General features: G+C 37.7%; 1 protein-coding gene across 1 annotated transcript in view; it reads right to left on the reverse strand.

Moving 5' to 3' along the window:
- CPNE8 (copine 8) overlaps positions 1-21,015 on the reverse strand; it is a 110,011-nt gene that overhangs the window by 63,731 nt on the left and 25,265 nt on the right. The window contains exons 4-6 of the mRNA XM_085297832.1: positions 12,428-12,531; positions 7,735-7,774; positions 3,462-3,538 (exon numbers count right to left, since the gene is read on the reverse strand). Of these exons, the coding sequence (XP_085153958.1) occupies positions 3,462-3,538; positions 7,735-7,774; positions 12,428-12,531 (221 nt within the window). The remainder of the gene's footprint in view (positions 1-3,461; positions 3,539-7,734; positions 7,775-12,427; positions 12,532-21,015) is intronic.

Genomic DNA, 21,015 nt, shown 5'->3' on the forward strand with positions numbered 1-21,015 from the left:
TCATGTTACTAGCATTTTTAAGTATAAACTGCACTATAAATGAGTCCTGCTGAGTAGCTGAAATTTTTCTTTGTACAAAAGGCAAATGATCAGAAGGAAAGACAGTTATAGACAAAATTTAGTCTGGTCTAATACACTTAAAGGGCATAATTATAGGAGAGCCTCTCCAAAAGCAGTGCTAACCAACCCCTAACATTTATGATTCAAAAGAATTTGTTTCTTTTTCAGAATTTGTATATGCACAAATCTCTGAAATTGCGCTAGTTTAAATACCTTTAAAATATCTTCTAAAGTTAAAATATAATTTTACTATGTTTAGTATATTTTATGTAATGAAAGTATTTTAGTTTATTTAAGTGACTTTTAAAGTTTTTACGGGGACGTATAGATTGAATTAAAAGACTAGAGCATTTTTAAAACAACCAATCTGGTTTTAGTTTACCAATTTCAATTATCCATTCTGAAATCTTATCTGATGTAGAAGAAGACTTTTAGAAACAATTATTTTGAAATTTAAATTAAATTAAAGAAATATGACGCATAAGATGATGATTTTCCAGTTTATACTTATATTGGAGTTTTAAAAATTTGAGAATTTCTTAAAAAAAGAATTATATACTAAATTAATAATCCATCATTAATGTGTGTAACCAGCTGGTTAGATGAGGGGAGAGCAGTGGATGTTGTCCACCTTGACTTCAGCAAGGCTTTTGACACTGTCTCCCATAACATCCTCCTACAGAAACTCAGGAAGTGTGGGTTAGATGAGTGGGCTGTGAAGTGGATTGAGAACAGGCTGAAAGGCAGAGCTCAGAGGGTTGTCATCAGTGGCGTGGAGTCCAGTTGGAGGCCTGTGGCTAGTGGTGTTCCCCAAGGCTCAGTACTGGCTCTAATCCTGTTCAACTTCTTCATCAATGACCTGGATGAGGGGACAGACTGCCTCCTCAGCAAGTTTGCTGATGAGACCAAGCTGAGAGGAGTGGCTGACACACCTGAGGGCTGTGCTGCCATTCAGAGAGACCTGGACAGGCTAGAGAGTTGGGCAGAGAGGAACCTCATGAGGTTCAACAAGGGCAAGTGCAGAGTCCTGCACCCAGGGAGTGCACAAGTACAGGCTGGGGGCTGACCTGCTGGAAAGCAGCTCTGCAGAGAAGGACCTGGGAGTGCTGGTGGATGACAAGYTGACCATGAGCCAGCAATGTGCCCTTGTGGCCAAGAAGGCCAATGGTCTCCTGGGGTGCATTAGGAAGAGTGTTGCCAGTAGGTCAAGGGAGGTGATCCTGCCTCTCTACTCAGCCCTAGGGAGGCCTCATCTCGAGTACTGTGTCCAGTCCTGGGCTCCCCAGTACAAGAGAGACATGGAGCTACTGGAAAGACCCAGCTTAGGGCTACAAAGATGATCAGAGGGCTGGAGCACCTGCCCTATGAGGAACGGCTGTGAGAGCTGGGTCTGTTTAGCCTGGGGAAGAGAMGACTGAGGGGGGATCTTCTCAATGTGTACAAGTACCTGAAGGGAGGGTGTCAAGGGGACGGGGACAAACTCTTGTCAGTTGTCCCATGTGACAGGACAAGAGGCAATGGGCAAAAACTGAACAACAGGAAGTTCTGCCTGAACGTGAGGAGGAATTTCTTCACTGTGAGAGTGACAGAGCACTAGAACAGGTTGCCCAGAGAGGTTGTGGAGTGTCCTTCTCTGGAGAATTTAACTCTGTTTGTTAAATTTAGCAGGATAAATAGAAAATATCAGATACACTGGATTACCTGATTGGTTGAGATCTGTATTATCAGGAATAATAGAAATAAAAGTAGGAATGTTTGGCTTTGAATACATAGTAAGGATTTTCTGATGCTTGAATAAAACACAATAAAGTTTTATGATGTGTTAATTTGCAGGACTAAATGTGTTTTGGTTGAGCTATTCTTATATGACAGCTCAGGGCTTCATTTGTTTTACACTGTGGTACGCTGCTCAGAAAACAGCATCTGTAACTGCATCCCACGTGATCTTAAGGATTTTTATAAAATGCATTAAGTACCAAAAGATTCTGAAAATGTTGAGTATACCAATGTAAATGAATGACTATTAAAACCAGTGGAATAAAGGTACTTATGCATACAAGGGAGGTTTACATAAAATGAAAAGATAGACTATATTACTTGTATTATAAATGAGCACACCTAAGGAACAGCCCTTCACAGCTTTACTCAACGTAACTTTGCATCTATGGACAACAGAGGAGTTCAATCTGAACTCATTTTTTTGTTGAAGTGAAACTGTAATTTTACTTAATAACCTTGGTGTAATTGGCTATTACACAACAGTTCAATTTTGTGATCTGCTAACTATTACGGCCTTACCAAGGACAAAAGATTCTAGCAGATTTAAATGATACAGTATCCAAATACCTTTATTAAAGTACAGAAGGAGCAAATATTCTAGAAGAAATAAAATAATAACTACATTTCAATGTAATCATTTATACACTAAGCATTCTCAATTGGAGAGGATGCACTTTTGAAAAATCTGAGCTGAAAGTTCTTTAACCTCTCAAATGAGAAAGTACTCATCCACTCACACTTCAAATCTATAGCTCCTTTGAAATCTGGATCCATTCAATCTAATGTCTTCCTTTGGATAGATATGATGGCTACCTTTCTTTGGCAAGGAGTCAACACTGAGTGAATTTCAACTACAGATGGAAATTATTCAGAATGTTGCACTGAGCTCTAGCTCTAGCTGTGTATAATATAAGAAGGTTGAATATCCCTAGCTATGAGCATTTTACAGGCCTTCCTAAGTACTCAGGTCAAGTTCCTCAGAAAATAAAGGAAAACAAATATTAACAACATTATAAGTATCTACTTTTTACCAGTTCTTGAAATTATCCCCAAAAATTAAAAGGCACAAGCAAGATGTAAAATTTAAGAAACCTCAGAATTTAACAGTGATTTCACATTTTCACAGAAAGGTGATTTAGCCTAGAGAACTCTGATTTCAATTATTTAAATATGACAATATAAAAATTCAGAAGATAGCCAGAGAATAAGCACTCATGTTAAAACATTGAAGATACTCTTTCTAAGAAGCAGAATTTACTTATTTAATCTTATCAATGACATTAGCATAATCAAAACTGTTTCTATTTCAAGGCCATTCCAAAACGTAGAACGACAAGAATAAACTATTTACAAAGTAAGAAAAATATTTTAAAGAATGATACATTCAAAACACTTCTAAAACAAGATGAGAAACTGACAAAAATTTTGGATGAGTCAACTCTTTTGATAATTGTCTAAATTGAGACTTAAATTACAATAGTCCATAAAAAAACTGACAATTTATTTTCTCTTAGAAGCCACATCTGTCACTTTATATACCAAGACACCTCAGAGCAAAAGAAAAAAACCTCACCTCATGAAGTAGTATGTATTCATGCAAAATTCAAGAATGACATACTTACACAATTGATTTTTCCAGTCTGCTTCCCTGCGATCCAACTATCTCTCCCAGAGTACAAAACATCTGTCCCAAAAAATCCTGAAAAGTAGTAACATCAAAAGCTCAGATTTCATATTTTGCATGGGAAAAAAATGGTTTCCTACTCACCTAGGCTTTTTATTAACGTAGAACACATCTATTGAACACCATCTTAATAACTTAATTATGCAATAATGAATCGTAAAACAGACTCACTACATACATATTGGATTACATTTACAGAAGTAATCCTAATTTACACCAGATTACAATTACAGAAGTAATCCTAATTTACTATTTTTATTTTATCCTTGTCAAAAACAAAAATGAAATTGAAATGGAAAAATTTAAGCATTAGCAACATAACTACTTCTTTTCCAGACTACAGCATTTTAATAAATTTTTCTTTTGTGAAGAGATTCTACAGTGATTATACCATTTCTTAAAGGTTAATGATACTGACAGGAATTCAAGTCAGTGCAGGATCTATATTAGTATGCTGGATTGACAACTACTGGCAAGCATTGCTTTAATGATCAACTATTTTTGTGTTTTATAATTATCTTATTAAAAATCAGACAATCTTCATATTCCATCTCCGTGTAGCAAAAGTACTATAAAAAAAAGATTATATTTTCAAGTCGTATGTATACTGAAGAAAACTGAACGTTGCAGTCCAACTCCCTATCTTGCAAGYAAGTAAAGCTTGCCAACTCTGCTCTTTCTAGCATCACTGCCAGTATTGGTAATGGTAGCTTGTGAGATTTGTTCACAGACAATAATGAGAATGAAGACACTATAATTTCTATACAGCACATGATAACTTTATGATACAGCATATAAAAGCAGTATCAGCATAAGCTGTCCCTACTCTTCTCATACTACAGGCTGCTCATTCCCATCTCTTTGCCACCTTCCCAGCTGTGCTAGTTAGGGGTTCATATAGTGAATTGGATCTGATAACTAATCTCACCAAAGAGGAAAATAACCCTGCAAAAATACATCTTCTTAACTACGTCCTTTAACTGATCAGATTCACAGTTTTGTTCTACTAAGGCGGGCAACATCTAGAAGCACTGGCACCCAAACTGTGGTGGAGTGAGAACAACAGGCCAAGAGACAGGAAATGTTTAGATAAGAGGCAACCTCTTGTTGCCCAACACTTCGCAGCATTGAACCACACAGCCCAAGGCAGAAAAGAGTATTCAGATTAATATAAGTGCATCTTGCTTTGCTGGTAACTACTGTACAAGATTCACTGATTGGGACAAATGCACAAACATGCACTGTGGCAAAAAGTAAGTAAGTATTAACAGAGGTATCAAAAATGAAATTTAAGAACTTACTTTCTTAAAATGATGAGAAAAAATATTTGGTGAGGACTGTAAGATGCCTTAAGGAAATACAAGCATCAACAAAACAGAACTTCACAAATGCAGTGTGTATACACACACACACACACACACATATATAAATTAAACAAGGAGAGTAATACAACGTAAGTACTGAAGACTCCGCACTTCAGAAGGCTATAGTTTAGTGGGACTTGCAAATGCTTGACAACTCTGCTAGTGCTTCCACAAACAGCAAGTTTTTTAAAATGGTTAAAATTCTTAAGAAAATACTCAGCTGTTCTTTCATTTTTAAAATCATCAGGCCTGATATATTCTGAAATATATTTTCCATATGGAAATCACATATTTAAACATTTCCTTTTTTCCCCATAGAACCTTATATTAGTTTATTGTAGAGTTCTACAATTAACACATTAAAGTTCCATAGTCCGTTATTAATTCCAATTGTTTATTACTCGGCATCTAAAATGCAGAAAATACTCTAAAAATCTCGAAGTTGCAATGAATCTAGGTGTCTAAAGCAGCCGATTTTACTTCCTAGTCTTAAGGTTACTTCATACCTCCATTATTTCCATTGTTAATAATTTTGCCGAAATTCAGTCACTGAGACTGAAATTCTTCAGGTAAGCTTTTTTTTTTAAATCCCTAGATTGTTCAACTATTAAATGAGACCGCTCAGTATTTCCAGTGGAATGGGTCAATGGCTACTTTCAGGGAGGGGCAAAGACCTTATTCCCCACCAGAGGACCCACACGTGAGCAGTCTAGCTGATCTATGCAAATACTGTTGGCCTGAAATGAATACAAGTAAAACTCTACTCACTTCCTACCTACTAATAGCACATTCTTAAGAGCTATGAGAGAAAGACGCAAGAATAATAGAATCAGTAAGGTTGGAAGGGACCTCTAGAAATCATCTAGTCCAACCTCCCTGCTCAGCAAGGTCACCTAGAGCATGTTAGACAGGGTTGCATCTAGGCGGCCCTTGAAGATCTCCAGAGAAGGAGACTCCACAACCTCTCTGGGCAACCTGTGCCAGGGCTCTGTCACTCTCACAGTAAAAAAATTCCCCCTCACGTTCAGGTGGAACTTCCTGTGCTTCCATTTCTGCCCATTGCCTCTTGTCCTGTCACATGGGACAACTGACAAGAGTTTGTCCCTGTCCCCTTGACACCCTCCCTTCAGGTACTTGTACATATTGAGAAGATCCCCCCTTAGTCTTCTCTTCCCCAGGCTGAAGAGGCCCAGCTCTCACAGCTGTTCCTCATAGGGCAGGTGTTCCAGCCCTCTGATCATCTTTGTAGCCCTAAGCTGGGTCTTTCCAGTAGCTCCATGTCTCTCTTGTACTGGGGAGCCCAGAACTGGACAGGGTACTCAAGATGAGGCCTCCCCAGGGCTGAGTAGAGGGGCAGGATCACCTTCCTCGACCTGCTGGCAACACTCTTCCTAATGCACCCTTCCTGGACACAAGGGCACATTGCTAGCTTCCTAGTCTTCCTAATGCACCCCAGGATATCATTGGCTTTCTTGGCCACAAGGGCACAGCAAAACCCACAGCTCAATTAAACCTTCAAATAACCTAGATGAATTACTGTGGCTGTGGTAAACATTTCTAGCTACCCTCTTTTACAGGGTTCTCAGGGTCTTTTTGACTTCATGTTTATAATAGCACAATTTGGATGTCCTCAGCACAGAAACCTAATACTACATCAACTGTAGACTTCCTCCTACAGATGATGGAAAGAAATCAGTATTTTTAATATGAATGTCTAAAAAATCTTCCTTCCACACTTGAAGATTTCAACTAATTAGCACTGTTGAAAGAACAGGATCTAATGTGTTGGGATCTGGTTAGGCTGTATTAATGAAAACCTAATAGGCAAGTATCTAATTCAGGATCTACTTGAATAGTCTTTAAAAGGACACTGGCTTATTTTCTCATTGATTTGTTTTACCATAGACAGCAAGTTACTCAAATTTTCTATTCCTGTTCCACTAACCAAATAATGAAATCTAGGATATGTATTTATATATATAGCTGCACTTCCATATTAAATAACTTACCTTGTATCTTTTTTCTCAAAACATTATCTTACATTTTTGTACTAGGATTTAAGTTTTGAGGAAAAAAGAAAAGAAGTAAGATAGATTAGTTACTATAGAAGTGCAAGCAACCCTGGGCAGAAGCCTAGGATGAGGCTTTATGCTTGCTGAAAACAGTATAGGAAGATCTTCTATTTCCACACTCTCCCAGGAAATGTTGTAGTTATTCAGAAGACCTTTCCATGATGACGGAGATGGAAGATAGTTTGCCATGGACTTTAAATCTTTACCGTGAGGATCTAACTGGAGATTAAAGACAAAAACCTGTAACATATAAATCTGAAGCACCCGTACACAATGTTCCTCCCATTATCTTCTTTACCTATGCTCCAAATTCTTAGAGGTTCTCCTCCCCTAACCTCCCTGTATTTATTAATAAAACTTTCATACTCAGAAACTTCTAAATTGTACCCTAGTGTCTCTAAATTTAAAGTTACCATTTAATAGTTTTCACTTTAAGATGTCACAAGCAGGTAAGATTTCTACGTATATGAATCTGAACACAAACAAAAGCTGTTTTACAGTTTCTAGGGCATAGAGAACCATCCATAAGGTGCAGTTTATCAAATATCTAAAAAGGTACAAACGTCAAAAAAAATGCATGTGCTTAATATGCCCTTTACAGGAGGAACATTCCATTAAAATTACACTCTTGAGCGCTACGTATGCTAATAAGCACCGCATAATCTGCATTTGTCTCTATGTATCTGATATTACTTATAGTCAAAAGAAAATAAACAGATTTAGAAAAGTACAAGCATTTCAGCACAAGAAATTGTAGTAACCAGAAAACACTTACATGTTTTGACAGGTTAGGACTCTTCGAATCAACATCATAGCTTAAAAAAAAAAAAGTTATATCAGAGTTTCCAGATGACAAAGCTGAGGCCAACATAAGAAAAAATCAAATCTATTCAATTGACAGAAAAAAAGATACATGAATATAAGCTGCACCAGTAAAGAACGGAAATTACATTATCACAGATTATAGGATCACTTTTCACTAGCTAACTGAAATATTTTCTACAAAGTACAGGCTAATTAGAAAAAGTATTGTTATGTTCCAGGTTGAACAAGGCAAACAGAAAAAAAAAAAAGCGAGGACAAAATAGAACACAACATTCAACCAATTAATTTCTAAATTTCTGAATTTTTAAATTAATCTTTTTAACAGAAGTTAAACTAACCTGTGAATTATTTTGTTAGATGATTTTGCAATAGTTCGATTAATTATCTGGTAATAAACCACACTGCTTTTTAGCAACAGTCTGACTCATTCTTTTCAGTTCTTTATCACAATCTCTTTCTTCCTCCAACTAGAAAATGTCATTGATTTCTTTCTAATACTCAGTCAGATTAAAAAAAAAAGATTCTGTGAATTAAAACTAAATGCAAAAAATATTTAATCTTGACCCTATCTTAATAAAAGATACATGCAATAATGTAAGACGAAAATATTGCTTTCACTAATTTGACCAGTCTATATAATACAACACAAAAAGTAAATAAAGATACTTTAAAAGTAACATGTTTGGCTATTTAATTCAACTGCATAGCTCTTAGCAGTGACCAATAAGTCAACACTTAGCATTTCTGTCATTTATAGCAAGACAATGATTTACTAGAGGGCCTTTGTTTAGTGTAGGTTGGCTGTGTAGTGTAGCTCTAATACTGTCGAACTTGTCCAAACCCAAACCTCAGCAAAATTTATTGAAGGTATTCCCAAACTAAAATTTATGAAAAGTTATCAGAAAATCCCCAGTAATATTTCTATCAAATCTTAAAACTCAGATTCAATACCACCAACCAAGTTGAAAAAGTATTTCCAGTCTTCATCTCAGTCTTTACTGTGTGTTTACTATCCCTTTGGTTGTGTTTATACAACTGTTTGTTGGGATGCACTGTGGCCTGGATCAGAAATCAAAAGGATGGGAATACCATAAAGCAGTTGTCCAGAACAATGCACCATTAAAACCCTAGCCTGGATGTGGGGTGTAATACAGTCCAACAAGTTTTGGAAACAGCCAAAATGTAAACCAAAAAATGTATCCCAAAATATGAAAGTCATTAACTGATGAGTTAAAAAAAAAAAAGGCAAAAAAGCATATGGTCTGATGAAACTAAACAGAAAAAAAGTAGTAATTGACCTGAGGGCTAGCTAAAATGAAGAGCTACTTCATAGACAAAACTGGTAATAAACCAACAGATATAAGCAGAAAGGGGACTGAGATACTCAGGGCTGTAAAGTGCATGAAGGGACTTATGCTCATTTATCAGTACCTTCGAAGACCAAAAATCAGAATTTGGTAAGAGACTTGCCTTTTTCTTGTTTCTTGCCAAGACCCAAGAATAGGAATCATTTGAGAGCTTTCTCTTTGAAAAGTAACACTTTGGTCACCTGTCGTATACTATTTTGCTGAGGAATTTAAGAAAAGTAAACTTTCTAACGACGTTTTGTTCTTGATCTAAATCAAAGCTTTAATCAATGATCAGTCATATGACAGTCATATTTTTAACTCTGAATTCCACGATATTTCATTCCATAATTTTCATTTCTGATCTTCTATCATAATTAAAGGGCTCTGAAGTAAATTCACAGACTTTGGTAATAAGGTCACATGCAGGCAGAATGAACTTGTTATTCAGCTTTCAGTTCAGAACAGGCTTGTGTCCAGGTAAACTGGAACAGTAGCAGAAAACATTCAGATCTGCCTGGTACGTACAAAGTAACTTTGATGTTTACAGTTTTTTGTAAATAAAGAGTCCTATTTCTCTGAATACAGGAAGAATCAAAGATTGTATTTCTGCTCCCACATACAAGTTCTTTTCAGATAGCACTTATACAGAAGTTCTTCACAGACCTTCCTTGCCTTGCCTATACTAAGCTTAGCTTTCTCTTTTTAGTTCATTTCTTTTGCTTCTCTTCTTTCACACTGTCTCCTCCCATAACATACATGCACAATATATGAAGAGGAACAGAGAATCAAATCAAGATTCCTATATAGCCCCAGATGTGTCTTTGTTTCAGAAATGCTTTACCTACACTCTGAAAAGAAACTTTTACTTCATAAACTGACTAGGTATCACTTAAATTTATTTTAAATGACAGTCAACAGTTATACTCAGCAGATTCAATAACATTATGGTAAACTCTAAGAATCAAAAATAAAACTTGCACCACGCTTCCATGGTGAAGATAAAAGCAGTTGTACTTGTCTATCTAGGAGCAGCCTGTAAACTATCTTGGCATCAAGTAAATCATTTTGCCCTGGAAATAGTTCAAGTCTAGATGGAAAACAGTTGGCTAGCTGTTTACTGAATACAATGTATCACTTTCTCTCACACATCCCTCCAACACTTGTTAACATAGGTAGGGCTGTGGCATGCAATACAAAAGGCACTCAAATCTAGAAAAAATGGATCGTAATTTTTTTTTGTCTCCACAATATAGGAAATGCTGCCATTCAAGATTATTTCTGTCTAACCTGTCAGCAACTTAAAATAAAATCAGTAACATTGCTAAGACATGTTTAAGACCACCAGCATACTTTTTCTTCCATTACGGGAAACATCATCTATATTGTGGCCATGGAAATTTTTACATTACATCCTGCTTAATACAGAGATAGATTTGTTTTTCAGAAACTCTGGAAAAAAATTAATAGACTGTCAGAGCTGCTGTGAAGCAACTACTCAGGTAAGTAAATGCCAGAATGGGACTAAAGCCTAGAAGATTTAAAAATGTCTTAACCACTAACTTGCTAGGAGATTTTAGACAAATGATGAAGTCTTTCTCCATCTGTTTTCCTATCTACAAAACAGAAGTACTATGTCCTGTGTCCAGTTCTGGGCTCCCCAGTACAAGAGAGACATGGAGCTACTGGGGAGAGTCCAGCTTAGGGCTACAAAGATGATCAGAGGGCTGGAGCACCTGCCCTATGAGGAACGGCTGTGAGAGCTGGGCCTCTTCAGCCTGGGGAAGAGAAGACTGAGGGGGGATCTGATCAATGTGTACAAGTACCTGAAGGGAGGGTGTCGGGGGACGGGGACAAACTCTTGTCAGTTGTCCCATGTGACAGGACAAGAGGCAATGGGCAGAAATTGAAGCACAGGAAGTTCCGCCTGAACGTGAGGGGGGATTTTTTTACTGTGAGAGTGATGGAGCCCTGGAACAGGTTGCCCAGAAAGACTGAGGAATCTCCTTCTCTGGAGATACTAAAAACCCGCCTAGATGCAACCCTGTCTAACATGCTCTACTTCCCTGCTTGCGCAGGGAAGTTGGACTAGATGATTTCCAGAGGTCCCACCCAACCTCGACTATTCTGTGATTCTGTGCAAGTGCAATAAATGCAGTTTCTATTTGAAGGCAAACTTGTAAGAAAAATTTAAAGTTGAGAAGGGACATTACTACAGAATATTCCTATTACAACCACCACCTGAGTAAGATTTGTGGCAGTTCCCTAAAGCATATCAGATCTCAGTCTTTATGATTACAACATATAGGAAAGCAGACTACAACATATCTTCCTTGATATATTGATTTTGTAAGTAAATCATCCTTGTAAACCTTTCTGAAGAACCAATCAAGTAAAAGAAATAAACATGAGGGCAGAAACCAGAAGAACACAAAATAAAGATTGGCAAAATTCATTTTAAAGCCCATCTTGCAAAGAAAATGTAAATAAATAGGATTCTTCAACTAAAAAGAGCATCCGAATGCCACTGTACATAGGATAAAGAATAAAGAATTCCAGAACGACTTCAGGAGTCAATATTTTTACTTTCATTTTCTGTAAGGGCTATTCATGCTCTCTCCCCTAGGGCAAAGTTAGGAAGAATTATTAATAAAAAGAAGGATGTAAAACAAACAAACAAAAAAACCCAAAGAAACCAAGACATGCTTGATTATTCCAAAAACTGGAATAATAAGAATAGGGTGAAAGGTAATAGAGGACATTCCAGGTGACCTGGTGAGTGGACTCTCAGTTCTATTTTCCATTGTATAAAGTGGAAATGAAATCATTTCCACCAACATAATAGACATGAGTATATTTGGAATAATGCCAAAAGTCATCCACTTCTAGAACAAATGTTTTCATTTTTAAATCTTAAAATTCAATATGCTTAAAACTACACTGCCATTATTTTAGTAAAGAAAATTTTGACTCTGCATTACATGTACAGTATTTTATTTTTGGACAGTTTATTCATGCTTATTTAACTGACTTTGCTGCAAGAACTTATTAACATTTCTAGGTTTCTAAATACTTCCTGTTTGTATGTGTATGATTGTACTTTGACTAGATAATGTCTATCGATTTCTTAAAACTCAGTTAATATCATGTTACATATTTCAGAGGAAGCAATGTTAAATCAATCGTGCATTTATTCCATGTCAACAAATACTATCTCTTTTGAGTTAACTTTGTGCTTGAAGAAAATTAGTAAGTTTATAAAGGCCTTAATATTAGAATCAAAGATAGTTAACTCACAAATCAAATCGCAGATTCTCTCTTTCTTCAAAGAAGTAGTCCATTATAAATTTTCTCACAAAATCTGGATTTAAAGTATTATCAATTACTTCTGTTCTTCCAAACTGTAAAAGAAAAATATTGATTTAAGTCAAGTACTATAATGTATTATAATAAATTACTTAAGTATATCACAGAAAACAGCAATATGTGAGATATGAAAGAGTCTGTGAAAGTTTCTCCTAAATGTCATAAGAGAAATGACTGTGTTCACATGAATACACCAGTTATTTGTGGATGCAGACAGACTGGTAGAAGTCCAAGTATTTCAATATGAAGAGCAGTGTATGCCCTATACCATATGATATAATCTGTATAAACATCAGCTCCTGCAGTGTTTCATAATCCACAAATATTAGGGGAAAAAAAATCAGCAGCACAAAAATCCACTCTTTCCTCAAAGAACAATACCAAGCAAAAACATACACAGGAGTAGCTGATACACCTGAGGGCTGTGCTGCCATTCAGAGAGACCTGGACAGGCTGGAGAGTTGGGCAGAGAGGAACCTCATGAAGTTCAACAAGGGCAAGTGCAGAGTCCTGCACCCAGGGAGTGCACAAGTACAGGCTGGGGGCTGACCTGCTGGAAAGCAGCTCTGCAGAGAAGGACCTGGRAGTGCTGGTGGATGACAAGTTGACCATGAGCCAGCAATGTGCCCTTGTGGCCAAGAAAGCCAGTGGTATCCTGGGGTTCATCAGGAAGAGTGTTGCCAGCAGGTCGAGGAAGGTGATCCTGCCCCTCTTCTCAGCCCTGGGGAGGCCTCATCTCGAGTACTGTGTCCTGTTCTGGGCTCCCCAGTACAAGAGAGACATGGAGCTACTGGRGAGAGTCCAGCTTAGGGCTACAAAGATGATCAGAGGGCTGGAGCACCTGCCCTATGAGGAACGGCTGCGAGAGCTGGGCCTCTTCAGCCTGGGGAAGAGAAGACTGAGGGGGGATCTGATCAATGTGTATAAGTACCTGAAGGGAGGGTGTCGGGGGACGGGGACAAACTCTTTTCAGTTGTCCCATGTGACAGGACAAGAGGCAATGGGCAGAAATGGAAGCACAGGAAGTTCCGCCTGAACGTAAGGGGGGATTTTTTTACTGTGAGAGTGACGGAGCCCTGGCACAGGTTGCCCAGAGAGGTTGTGGAGTCTCCTTCTCTGGAGATCTTCAAGGGCCGCCTAGATGCAACCCTGTCTAACATGCTCTAGGTGACCCTACTTGAGCAGGGAGGTTGGACTAGATGATTTCTAGAGGTCCCTTCCAACCTTATTGATTGTATGATTCTATGATTCCATATACTGCTTAATTCAGACAGCTTTGAATACACTTAGAGAGAATAGTCCTTCCATTACAAGTGCACCAATTCTTGCATTACCCAGCTCTTATTTCACCCCAGTTCAGCTTTCGTCACCTTTTTTTTCTTGAACTTTCTGTAAAATACAGTTTTTTCTTGGTCTTTACAGGCCTTGGCTGCCCACCTCTTCATTGACACGACTAATTAAATCAGTAAACAGAGATAAAGAAAAGGTAGTTATTTTCTTGCAACTGGACGTTTTTGAGATGCATCTTCTAAAAAAGTACACATTCACACTACAGATGTGAACATAACTAATATAATCTATACAGAGCTCCTAAGCCTCAGATAGGAGCCACCTCCTTATATCCCAACCCCTGTGTACTTAGATATATATATGGTATGAAAGGACACTTGACACTTCCTCTCAAAATTCAGGCATTTCCTTTCATTGGTCAATTCTTATTAATATAAAATGGTAAAGAACTGCAAACACATTATTTGTGTCTTTGAAAGAGGCTCTAATACTGTCAGTAAACTTCTTTTCTCCTCGAAATGATTGTGCATACATGCATTCAAACTGCAAGGGACTCCAAGCACCATTCACTTATACAGGTCCTCTGGAGAAGTGGGACTGAACCTAAGAAGATGAATTCTTTGCCAAAAGCAACTACCCATCCAAAGGTCTCAGGCATAATAAAATGTTCAACAAATGTATTAGCAGATCTTCAAGATACAGCTCTGTGACATCTCAGAAACAAGAACAATCCTCACAACTGATATAACAGTGATTTGTAGCTTTAAAGAGTATGCTCAGATCCTGCAGGGTACCTTCACTCTCCCTATTCTGTGAGATGTTCTACTGCAATCTACAGTTAACTGGGACAGTCTTTTTCAGAAATCTCCATATCCCAGCACTTCCTATAAAAGATAGAGGAGCAAAACTATCTTCCTAATGAACCACATACTCTCCAAATAAAAAGACAAAGTTTAACATACAGTGTCAATAGCATTTTGATGATAATTTACCTAATTTGTTAAAACAATTATTTCCTGATCTCACCAGAACTTTGACATGTCCTGCAAGAAGGCTTCTGAATATGTCCTAAAACACAACTTCTTTAGAAAAGAGGAACACTCATTAGCAATCACTACATTTCTTAAACTCTCCTAAGCCAAAACAACTGCCATGAAGGAGGTAAGCACCTCCTCACCACAGAAGTGGAGAGAAGAAATGTCCTGAAGTTTTCCAGAGTGAAGGAGAGATTGAACACTTGAAAAAAATTCCCTGAATCTCTCAAGAGAGGTCTAGTATTGGGTGCACAGGATGTTGGGAACAGATCAGAACATGAACAAATAATTTGATCCTTATAGTTTGTTTAGAATGAAAAGGCCAGTCTCTTGAGAAATGGCTCAAAGCATTCTCTGGACCCTTCAAATAAAGTTGGCAGTCAAACTGCTACAAAAACACTCTCTTGTACCAGGCTCATAACTATAACGTCCAAGTCTTAATGAGTAAGAAACCCCTGCAGCAATAGAAAGTTGGTCTTTATAAGGAAATACCTGTAGCTGGAACACTTGCCTGGACTAGATGTTCTTTTCTTTGAAGAGAAGCCTTCATATTTTTAAATACATTCATTGTCTCCATTCAAATAAATGTCAATGTCCATAAAGAAAATCGTCCAGTATCAGCTGCAGGCTTTATAGCATTCAGAAGTACTGGAGCCAGGAAAAACTGGAAACTCAAACAGATCATGAAATGAAATATGCAGCAGTTTCTACAGTATTTAGTACTATCTGAAGGTATGCTCTGAAAGTGAGGAGTCAGTCTTTCATGGCCAATAAACAGCAGTTTATCAAACCAGAGATGAGAAATGAGAACAATGAGGTTACAAGAACTATCCATTTTGCAATTCTGAGCAGGAACATATCTCATGTGCGTATTTACTTCCTCAAGTGTTCCATTTCTGCATTTGCACTTTTACAGCAAGCTGGCCAAATTCTCTCAAACACTGGAATCAGCTGCATAAAAAGGAGATTTACCCTTACTACTGAAATCCGATGAACATTAGTCTATTATAGGAGCAAAGGATCCAGAATCTTCCAAAAAACTGTGCTAGCTCATAAGATGACTGCATTGTAATTGGCAAAGCTTCCTGATGCACAGCAGGTTAAGTGAAGAATAGCTATTAAGTTCTGGGCAACTCCAAAGCTATGGCAAATACAACCAGATGGACACCTATAAAGATATCCATGAAAGTATTTCAGATCCTGTGCGGATTTAAATAGCATATTATTGTGGGAGACTCCCTCATCACTAGGCATGAAAAGAATGGTTACTAAAATTAAATAAATCCTCAGATTAGGACAAGTTTGAAGGAGAACAAGCGGATCTTTGATCATATGGGGCCTACTTCTAATTATATGGACAACAGAGAAACACAAAAACACCGGGAGCTGTCATCTAAAAATGTTTACTTTGTGAAGCCAAAGAAGTCATCTGAATGGAAAGGCACAAACCCAAAATGGCTAAGTGATCTCAGAGGATCAACTTGTCAAAAGACTCCGTTTACACATACTTCTGAAGCCAAGGCTTGACACCTTGATAAGCTTGATAAGATCATTTTATGAAGATGTGATTCTTCTTGAAATAACACAGGCAGTTTATGCAACACAAGGAAATACTCGATTTTGGAAAAAGCCATTCAGAGAAAAAGAAAAATTATGGCTAAGAAGCAGAGAAAAATACAAAACAGTTGAAGTTGGAAGAGGTGTCTGGGGATTATCTAGCCTAAGCCCCATGAGCAAAGGTGGGTCAGTTAAAGCAGGTTACTCAGGATTTTGTCCATTTTGAGTACATCCAAAGATGCATTCAAGACCCCACAATCTTTCTGAGCAATCTGTTCCAGTGTTTGATCACCCTCAGAGCAAATAAGTTTATTCTTATGTTTTAAGTGGAAGTTCCTATATTTCAGTTGGTGTCTATTCCCTCTTGTTCTTCCACTGGATTCCACTGAGTCTGCCTCTTGTCTTCTTTACACCTTTCCATTAGGTATTTATACATATTGACATGATCTTCCTGAGCCTTCTCTTCTCTGGGCTAAATAATCCCACTCCTCCCAGCCTCTGCTCATGTGACAGATGCTCCAAGCCCCTAATCATCTTAGTGGCCTTTCACTGGACCTGCTCCAATATGTCCATGCCTTTCATGTACTGAGGAGCCTAGAACTGGATGTAGCACGACATATGTGGCCTCACTTGTAGGCCACAGGGACCCTAAAAAGAAATGGTCAGCAGGTTGGAGCACATCTCACGTGGAACAGCTGACAGAGCTAAGTTTCTTCAGCTTGGGGAATAGAAGGCTTAGAGATGATCTATTGCAGTCTTACAAGACAGCCAGATTCTTCTCAGATCATTCAACAGAAGGACAGGATGCAACAGTCACAAGTTAAAAAAGTTTCAATAAGGGGAATTATGACAGGGTATAGGTAAACATTCTTCCACAACGAGTGGTTAAGTCCTGGAGTGAGTCACCAAAAAGTTGTACAATCTTTCCCCTCGGACAGTTTCAAACATCAGCTGGGCCTTGAGGCTCTGACTTTGAAGATGGTCTTGCTTGGATCAGGAAGCTGGACTAGACATGTCAGATGAACAGGAGGCTGGGCAACCCAGAGCTCCTTTCTACCTAAAGTATTCCATCTTCATGTCATTTTAAAAATTTTTTTAGTTCAATTAAAAATAGAATTATGTATGGACTTGAAGAAAAAGTTACATCAAAAAGTATATTAATTAGCTATAAAATGTCGAAGTTTTAACTATTAAAAACAACCAAATGTCGTAAATGATAGCCTGCATTTTTTCAGAAATAATGTTTCACTTAAAATTATAAACAAGTTACACTTGGGAAATCTTTTGGCCTTGACTTAAACTGCATGACAAAAGCCTATCAGTAAAAGAAGATAAAAAGGCAGTATTTTGATGATTAAATCAGACTGAGACCAGAGAAGGCCTAACAGAATGTCTGTTACGTTCCTACCTTTGTCTCTGACCAGTTATGCTAAAATTGTTATAAAACTCAAGAGATTTAACTGTGCCACTGAGTTCACTTATTATTTTAATAGACTTTTTTTAAATCAAGGCTTCAGTCTGTGGCTCTGTTTACTCTTTTCTAAGGGCTACACAAATGGTTCCTTCACATTAAACAAATATAACCACATATCTTATTACCAAATTACTATTAAAATTTATCTTACAGATGATTTACTAAAATGCTGGCACTAAAAAGCACCAGTCTGCATTTCCAGATAAACTAAACAACACCTTTTAAAATCTAGTTTCCCAATTAACTATAGCCTTTTTAAAGCAGAACAGGTTATTTCTATAATCCAGTCAGTTATGACTAATAACATAGCTGCTAATTAATTAGTTCTCCTCATGGCCTAATTTCTCCCACTAACAGCTGTGTAAAGCTAAAATCTTAACTTGGCCAATAAGCAAGTATCTTTAAAAATGTCATTCAGAAGAGTAACAGAATTAATTTAATTATTTAAAGGACAATACATATTCAACACAGAAAATCAAAAAATAAATCCATTTTTTACATTTCTCAAGACACAGAATCTTTGTCATCTTGTAAGTTCTCCTGGTAGAAGTTTGTTTGTTTGTTTGTTTTAGTTATTTGAATTTCCTAGCGTCTCAATCTGGTTACCCAGCCTAAGGGGCTATTGAGTTACATGAGGAAAGTCATAACCTTCATCTTAACATCAGAGTTCAAAAGGATTAGGAAGTCAGATGAGTGCAATATCTGTTCTGTACCTCTCAATTAGAAGAGGCAAAGTAACTGTTTTAATAATGAAGGTCTAGCCAAGCATTTTCCCGCAGGAATTCCCTGAATCAGTTTTTTGCTTCAATTTTATGCCTGTGACTAAACTAAAGAATACATTTTAGTATGCCATCATATCTTACTTTTTAAAATCCGCAACGTTCCACCGCAACTGCAATCAAGTTGTTCCAATAATTGGTTACCCTAATTCTGATAAATATGTCCCCTGTTTCTGGCTTGATTTTATCTCAGTTCTTTTTCCATCTTTTTGGTCTTTTCATATCTTTGTTAGACAGAAATATTTTCCATTATGAAATTTATGTTATTAGTATTGCTATTTATAACTGATCACAATTATCCTTAATCTCTCTTTCATCAGGCAAATAATTCGAGCTTAAGTTTTTCAGTATAGAGTACGTTATCCAACCCTTTCATGATTTTTCTCTCTAGTTTTTTGACTTTKAAACACCTTTTTTGAAACGGTCAGAATAATCAGAATAGTCAGAACCTAGATTTCTGTTAAAAGTTCTAGCAAACTGAAGAACAGGAATGGTTTAAGCTAACATTAAGTTCTCAGCTGTGATCTAGACTTCCCAAAATTCTTTACGAAATTGCAGGTAACACTCTCCCTTGAAAGCTCGAAAGCTCACTGCATGAGGTTGTATATGAACACACAACAAAAGGTAAGTCTAGTTTCAAAGTTTATAGCCTAGGTGCACTACAAGTGAACAGAACAAATAGGAGAGTTGAATTGTGCGAGAAGAAATGCAGTAACAGTAACACGAGTTTTTCTATCATAATGATCAATAGTCTTAAATCACCAGAATTCCAGAGCCTACAAGGAAACAAACGAAAGATCCAAGACTGATCAGCCCACTGTTGAAAAACTATAGTCATAAAGTATACTGCAGCGTGTTTAACCAGGAACAGAAGCAATGTTTTTAATATATAAACTCATTCTAATTAGCAGAAAAACAATAATATTCCTCTAATACACAAATGCAGGCATGCTCATGAGATATGTATTACATGTACAAATTATGATTTCTAAGCAACCATTTTTAACAGAGAGTTCGACAATCATAAGTACATAAAAACCAGAAAGGATTCCTCAACTTCCTGTGCTTTCCCTTTTTCCATTAACTCCTTTCCTTGAAAGGAAACATGACTTCCTTGAAAGATGACGACTTCTTATATTCCAAATAGCTTAGTTCCCCTCAAACAGTTAATTCCTTCAAGAAATCTAGCAGCGAAAGCTTTCCCCTGCACTGAATATCAAGCAACAGCAAGGTTTATTCTTTCTTCACAAGTGGGACAGTATAGGCTTCTCCAGTACTCTCTATTCTCTGCGTCTCTGTATTGAAACTTTTTATACTGGACTACTACAAACTATATTGCTACTTAGGCCATGTTCCTGTGCTAAAGAACATAAAAGCTCACTGTCTCACAGCAACTTTGACCAGCACTCTTAAAAAAAATAAAATAAACCTCAATAAATGTGGATTATCATCTAGCAACTGGTAGAAGTTCTAGTGAAGTGTGTAATCATCAGACACGTAAGTTCTCACATTGAGCAAAAACAACAAATAACTCAGGTAAAAAAAGAGATCATCTTGAGGATCAGATTATGAATACCCCTCAGGAATTCTCTGGACACAAGGGAGAAAGTCTGGAGAAAGGAAGACTTTACCTTGGTCAAGAAGGATTGGATTAGAGATCATTTAGGTAAATTTGACAGCCACAAGCCCATGGACCCCTATAGGATGCACATACGAGTGCCAAGGGAGCTTGCGGACATCACTGTTAGGCCAATCTCAATCATCTCTGAAAGGACATGGCAAACAAGAGAGGTGCCTGAGGACTGGAAGAAAGTCAATGTCACTCCAGCCTTCAGAAAGCGCAAGAAAGAGGACCCAGGCAACTCTAGGTCAGTCAGCCTCACCTCCATCCCTGGGAAGGTGATGCCATCTCTAAGCATCTGAAAGATAAGAAGGTGATCGGGAGTACTCAGCATGGATTTACCAAGGGAAAAATCATGCTTAACCAATCTGATAGCCTTCTATGATAGCATGACTGGCTGGGTAGATGAGGGGAGAGCAGTGGATGTTGTCCACCTTGACTTCAGCAAGGCTTTTCACACTGTTTCCCATAACATCCTCCTACAGAAACTCAGGATGTGTGGGTTAGATGAGTGGGCTGTGAGCAGGATTGAGAACAGGCTGAAAGGYAGAGCTCAGAGGGCTCAGTGGTGTGGAGTCTAGTTGGAGGTCTGTGGCTAGTGGTGTTCCCCAGGGCTCAGTACTGGCTCTAATCCTGTTCAACTTTTCCATCAATGACCTGGATGAGGGGACAGACTGCCTCCTGAGCATGTTTGCTGATGATACCAAGCTGGGAGGAGTGGCTGACACACCTGAGGGCTGTGCTGCCATTCAGAGAGACCTGGA

Source organism: Rhea americana, unplaced genomic scaffold (genome assembly GCF_003343005.1).
Source record: "Rhea americana isolate MKP2758 unplaced genomic scaffold, rheAme1 scaffold_1, whole genome shotgun sequence".
Classification (NCBI taxonomy): domain Eukaryota; kingdom Metazoa; phylum Chordata; class Aves; order Rheiformes; family Rheidae; genus Rhea; species Rhea americana.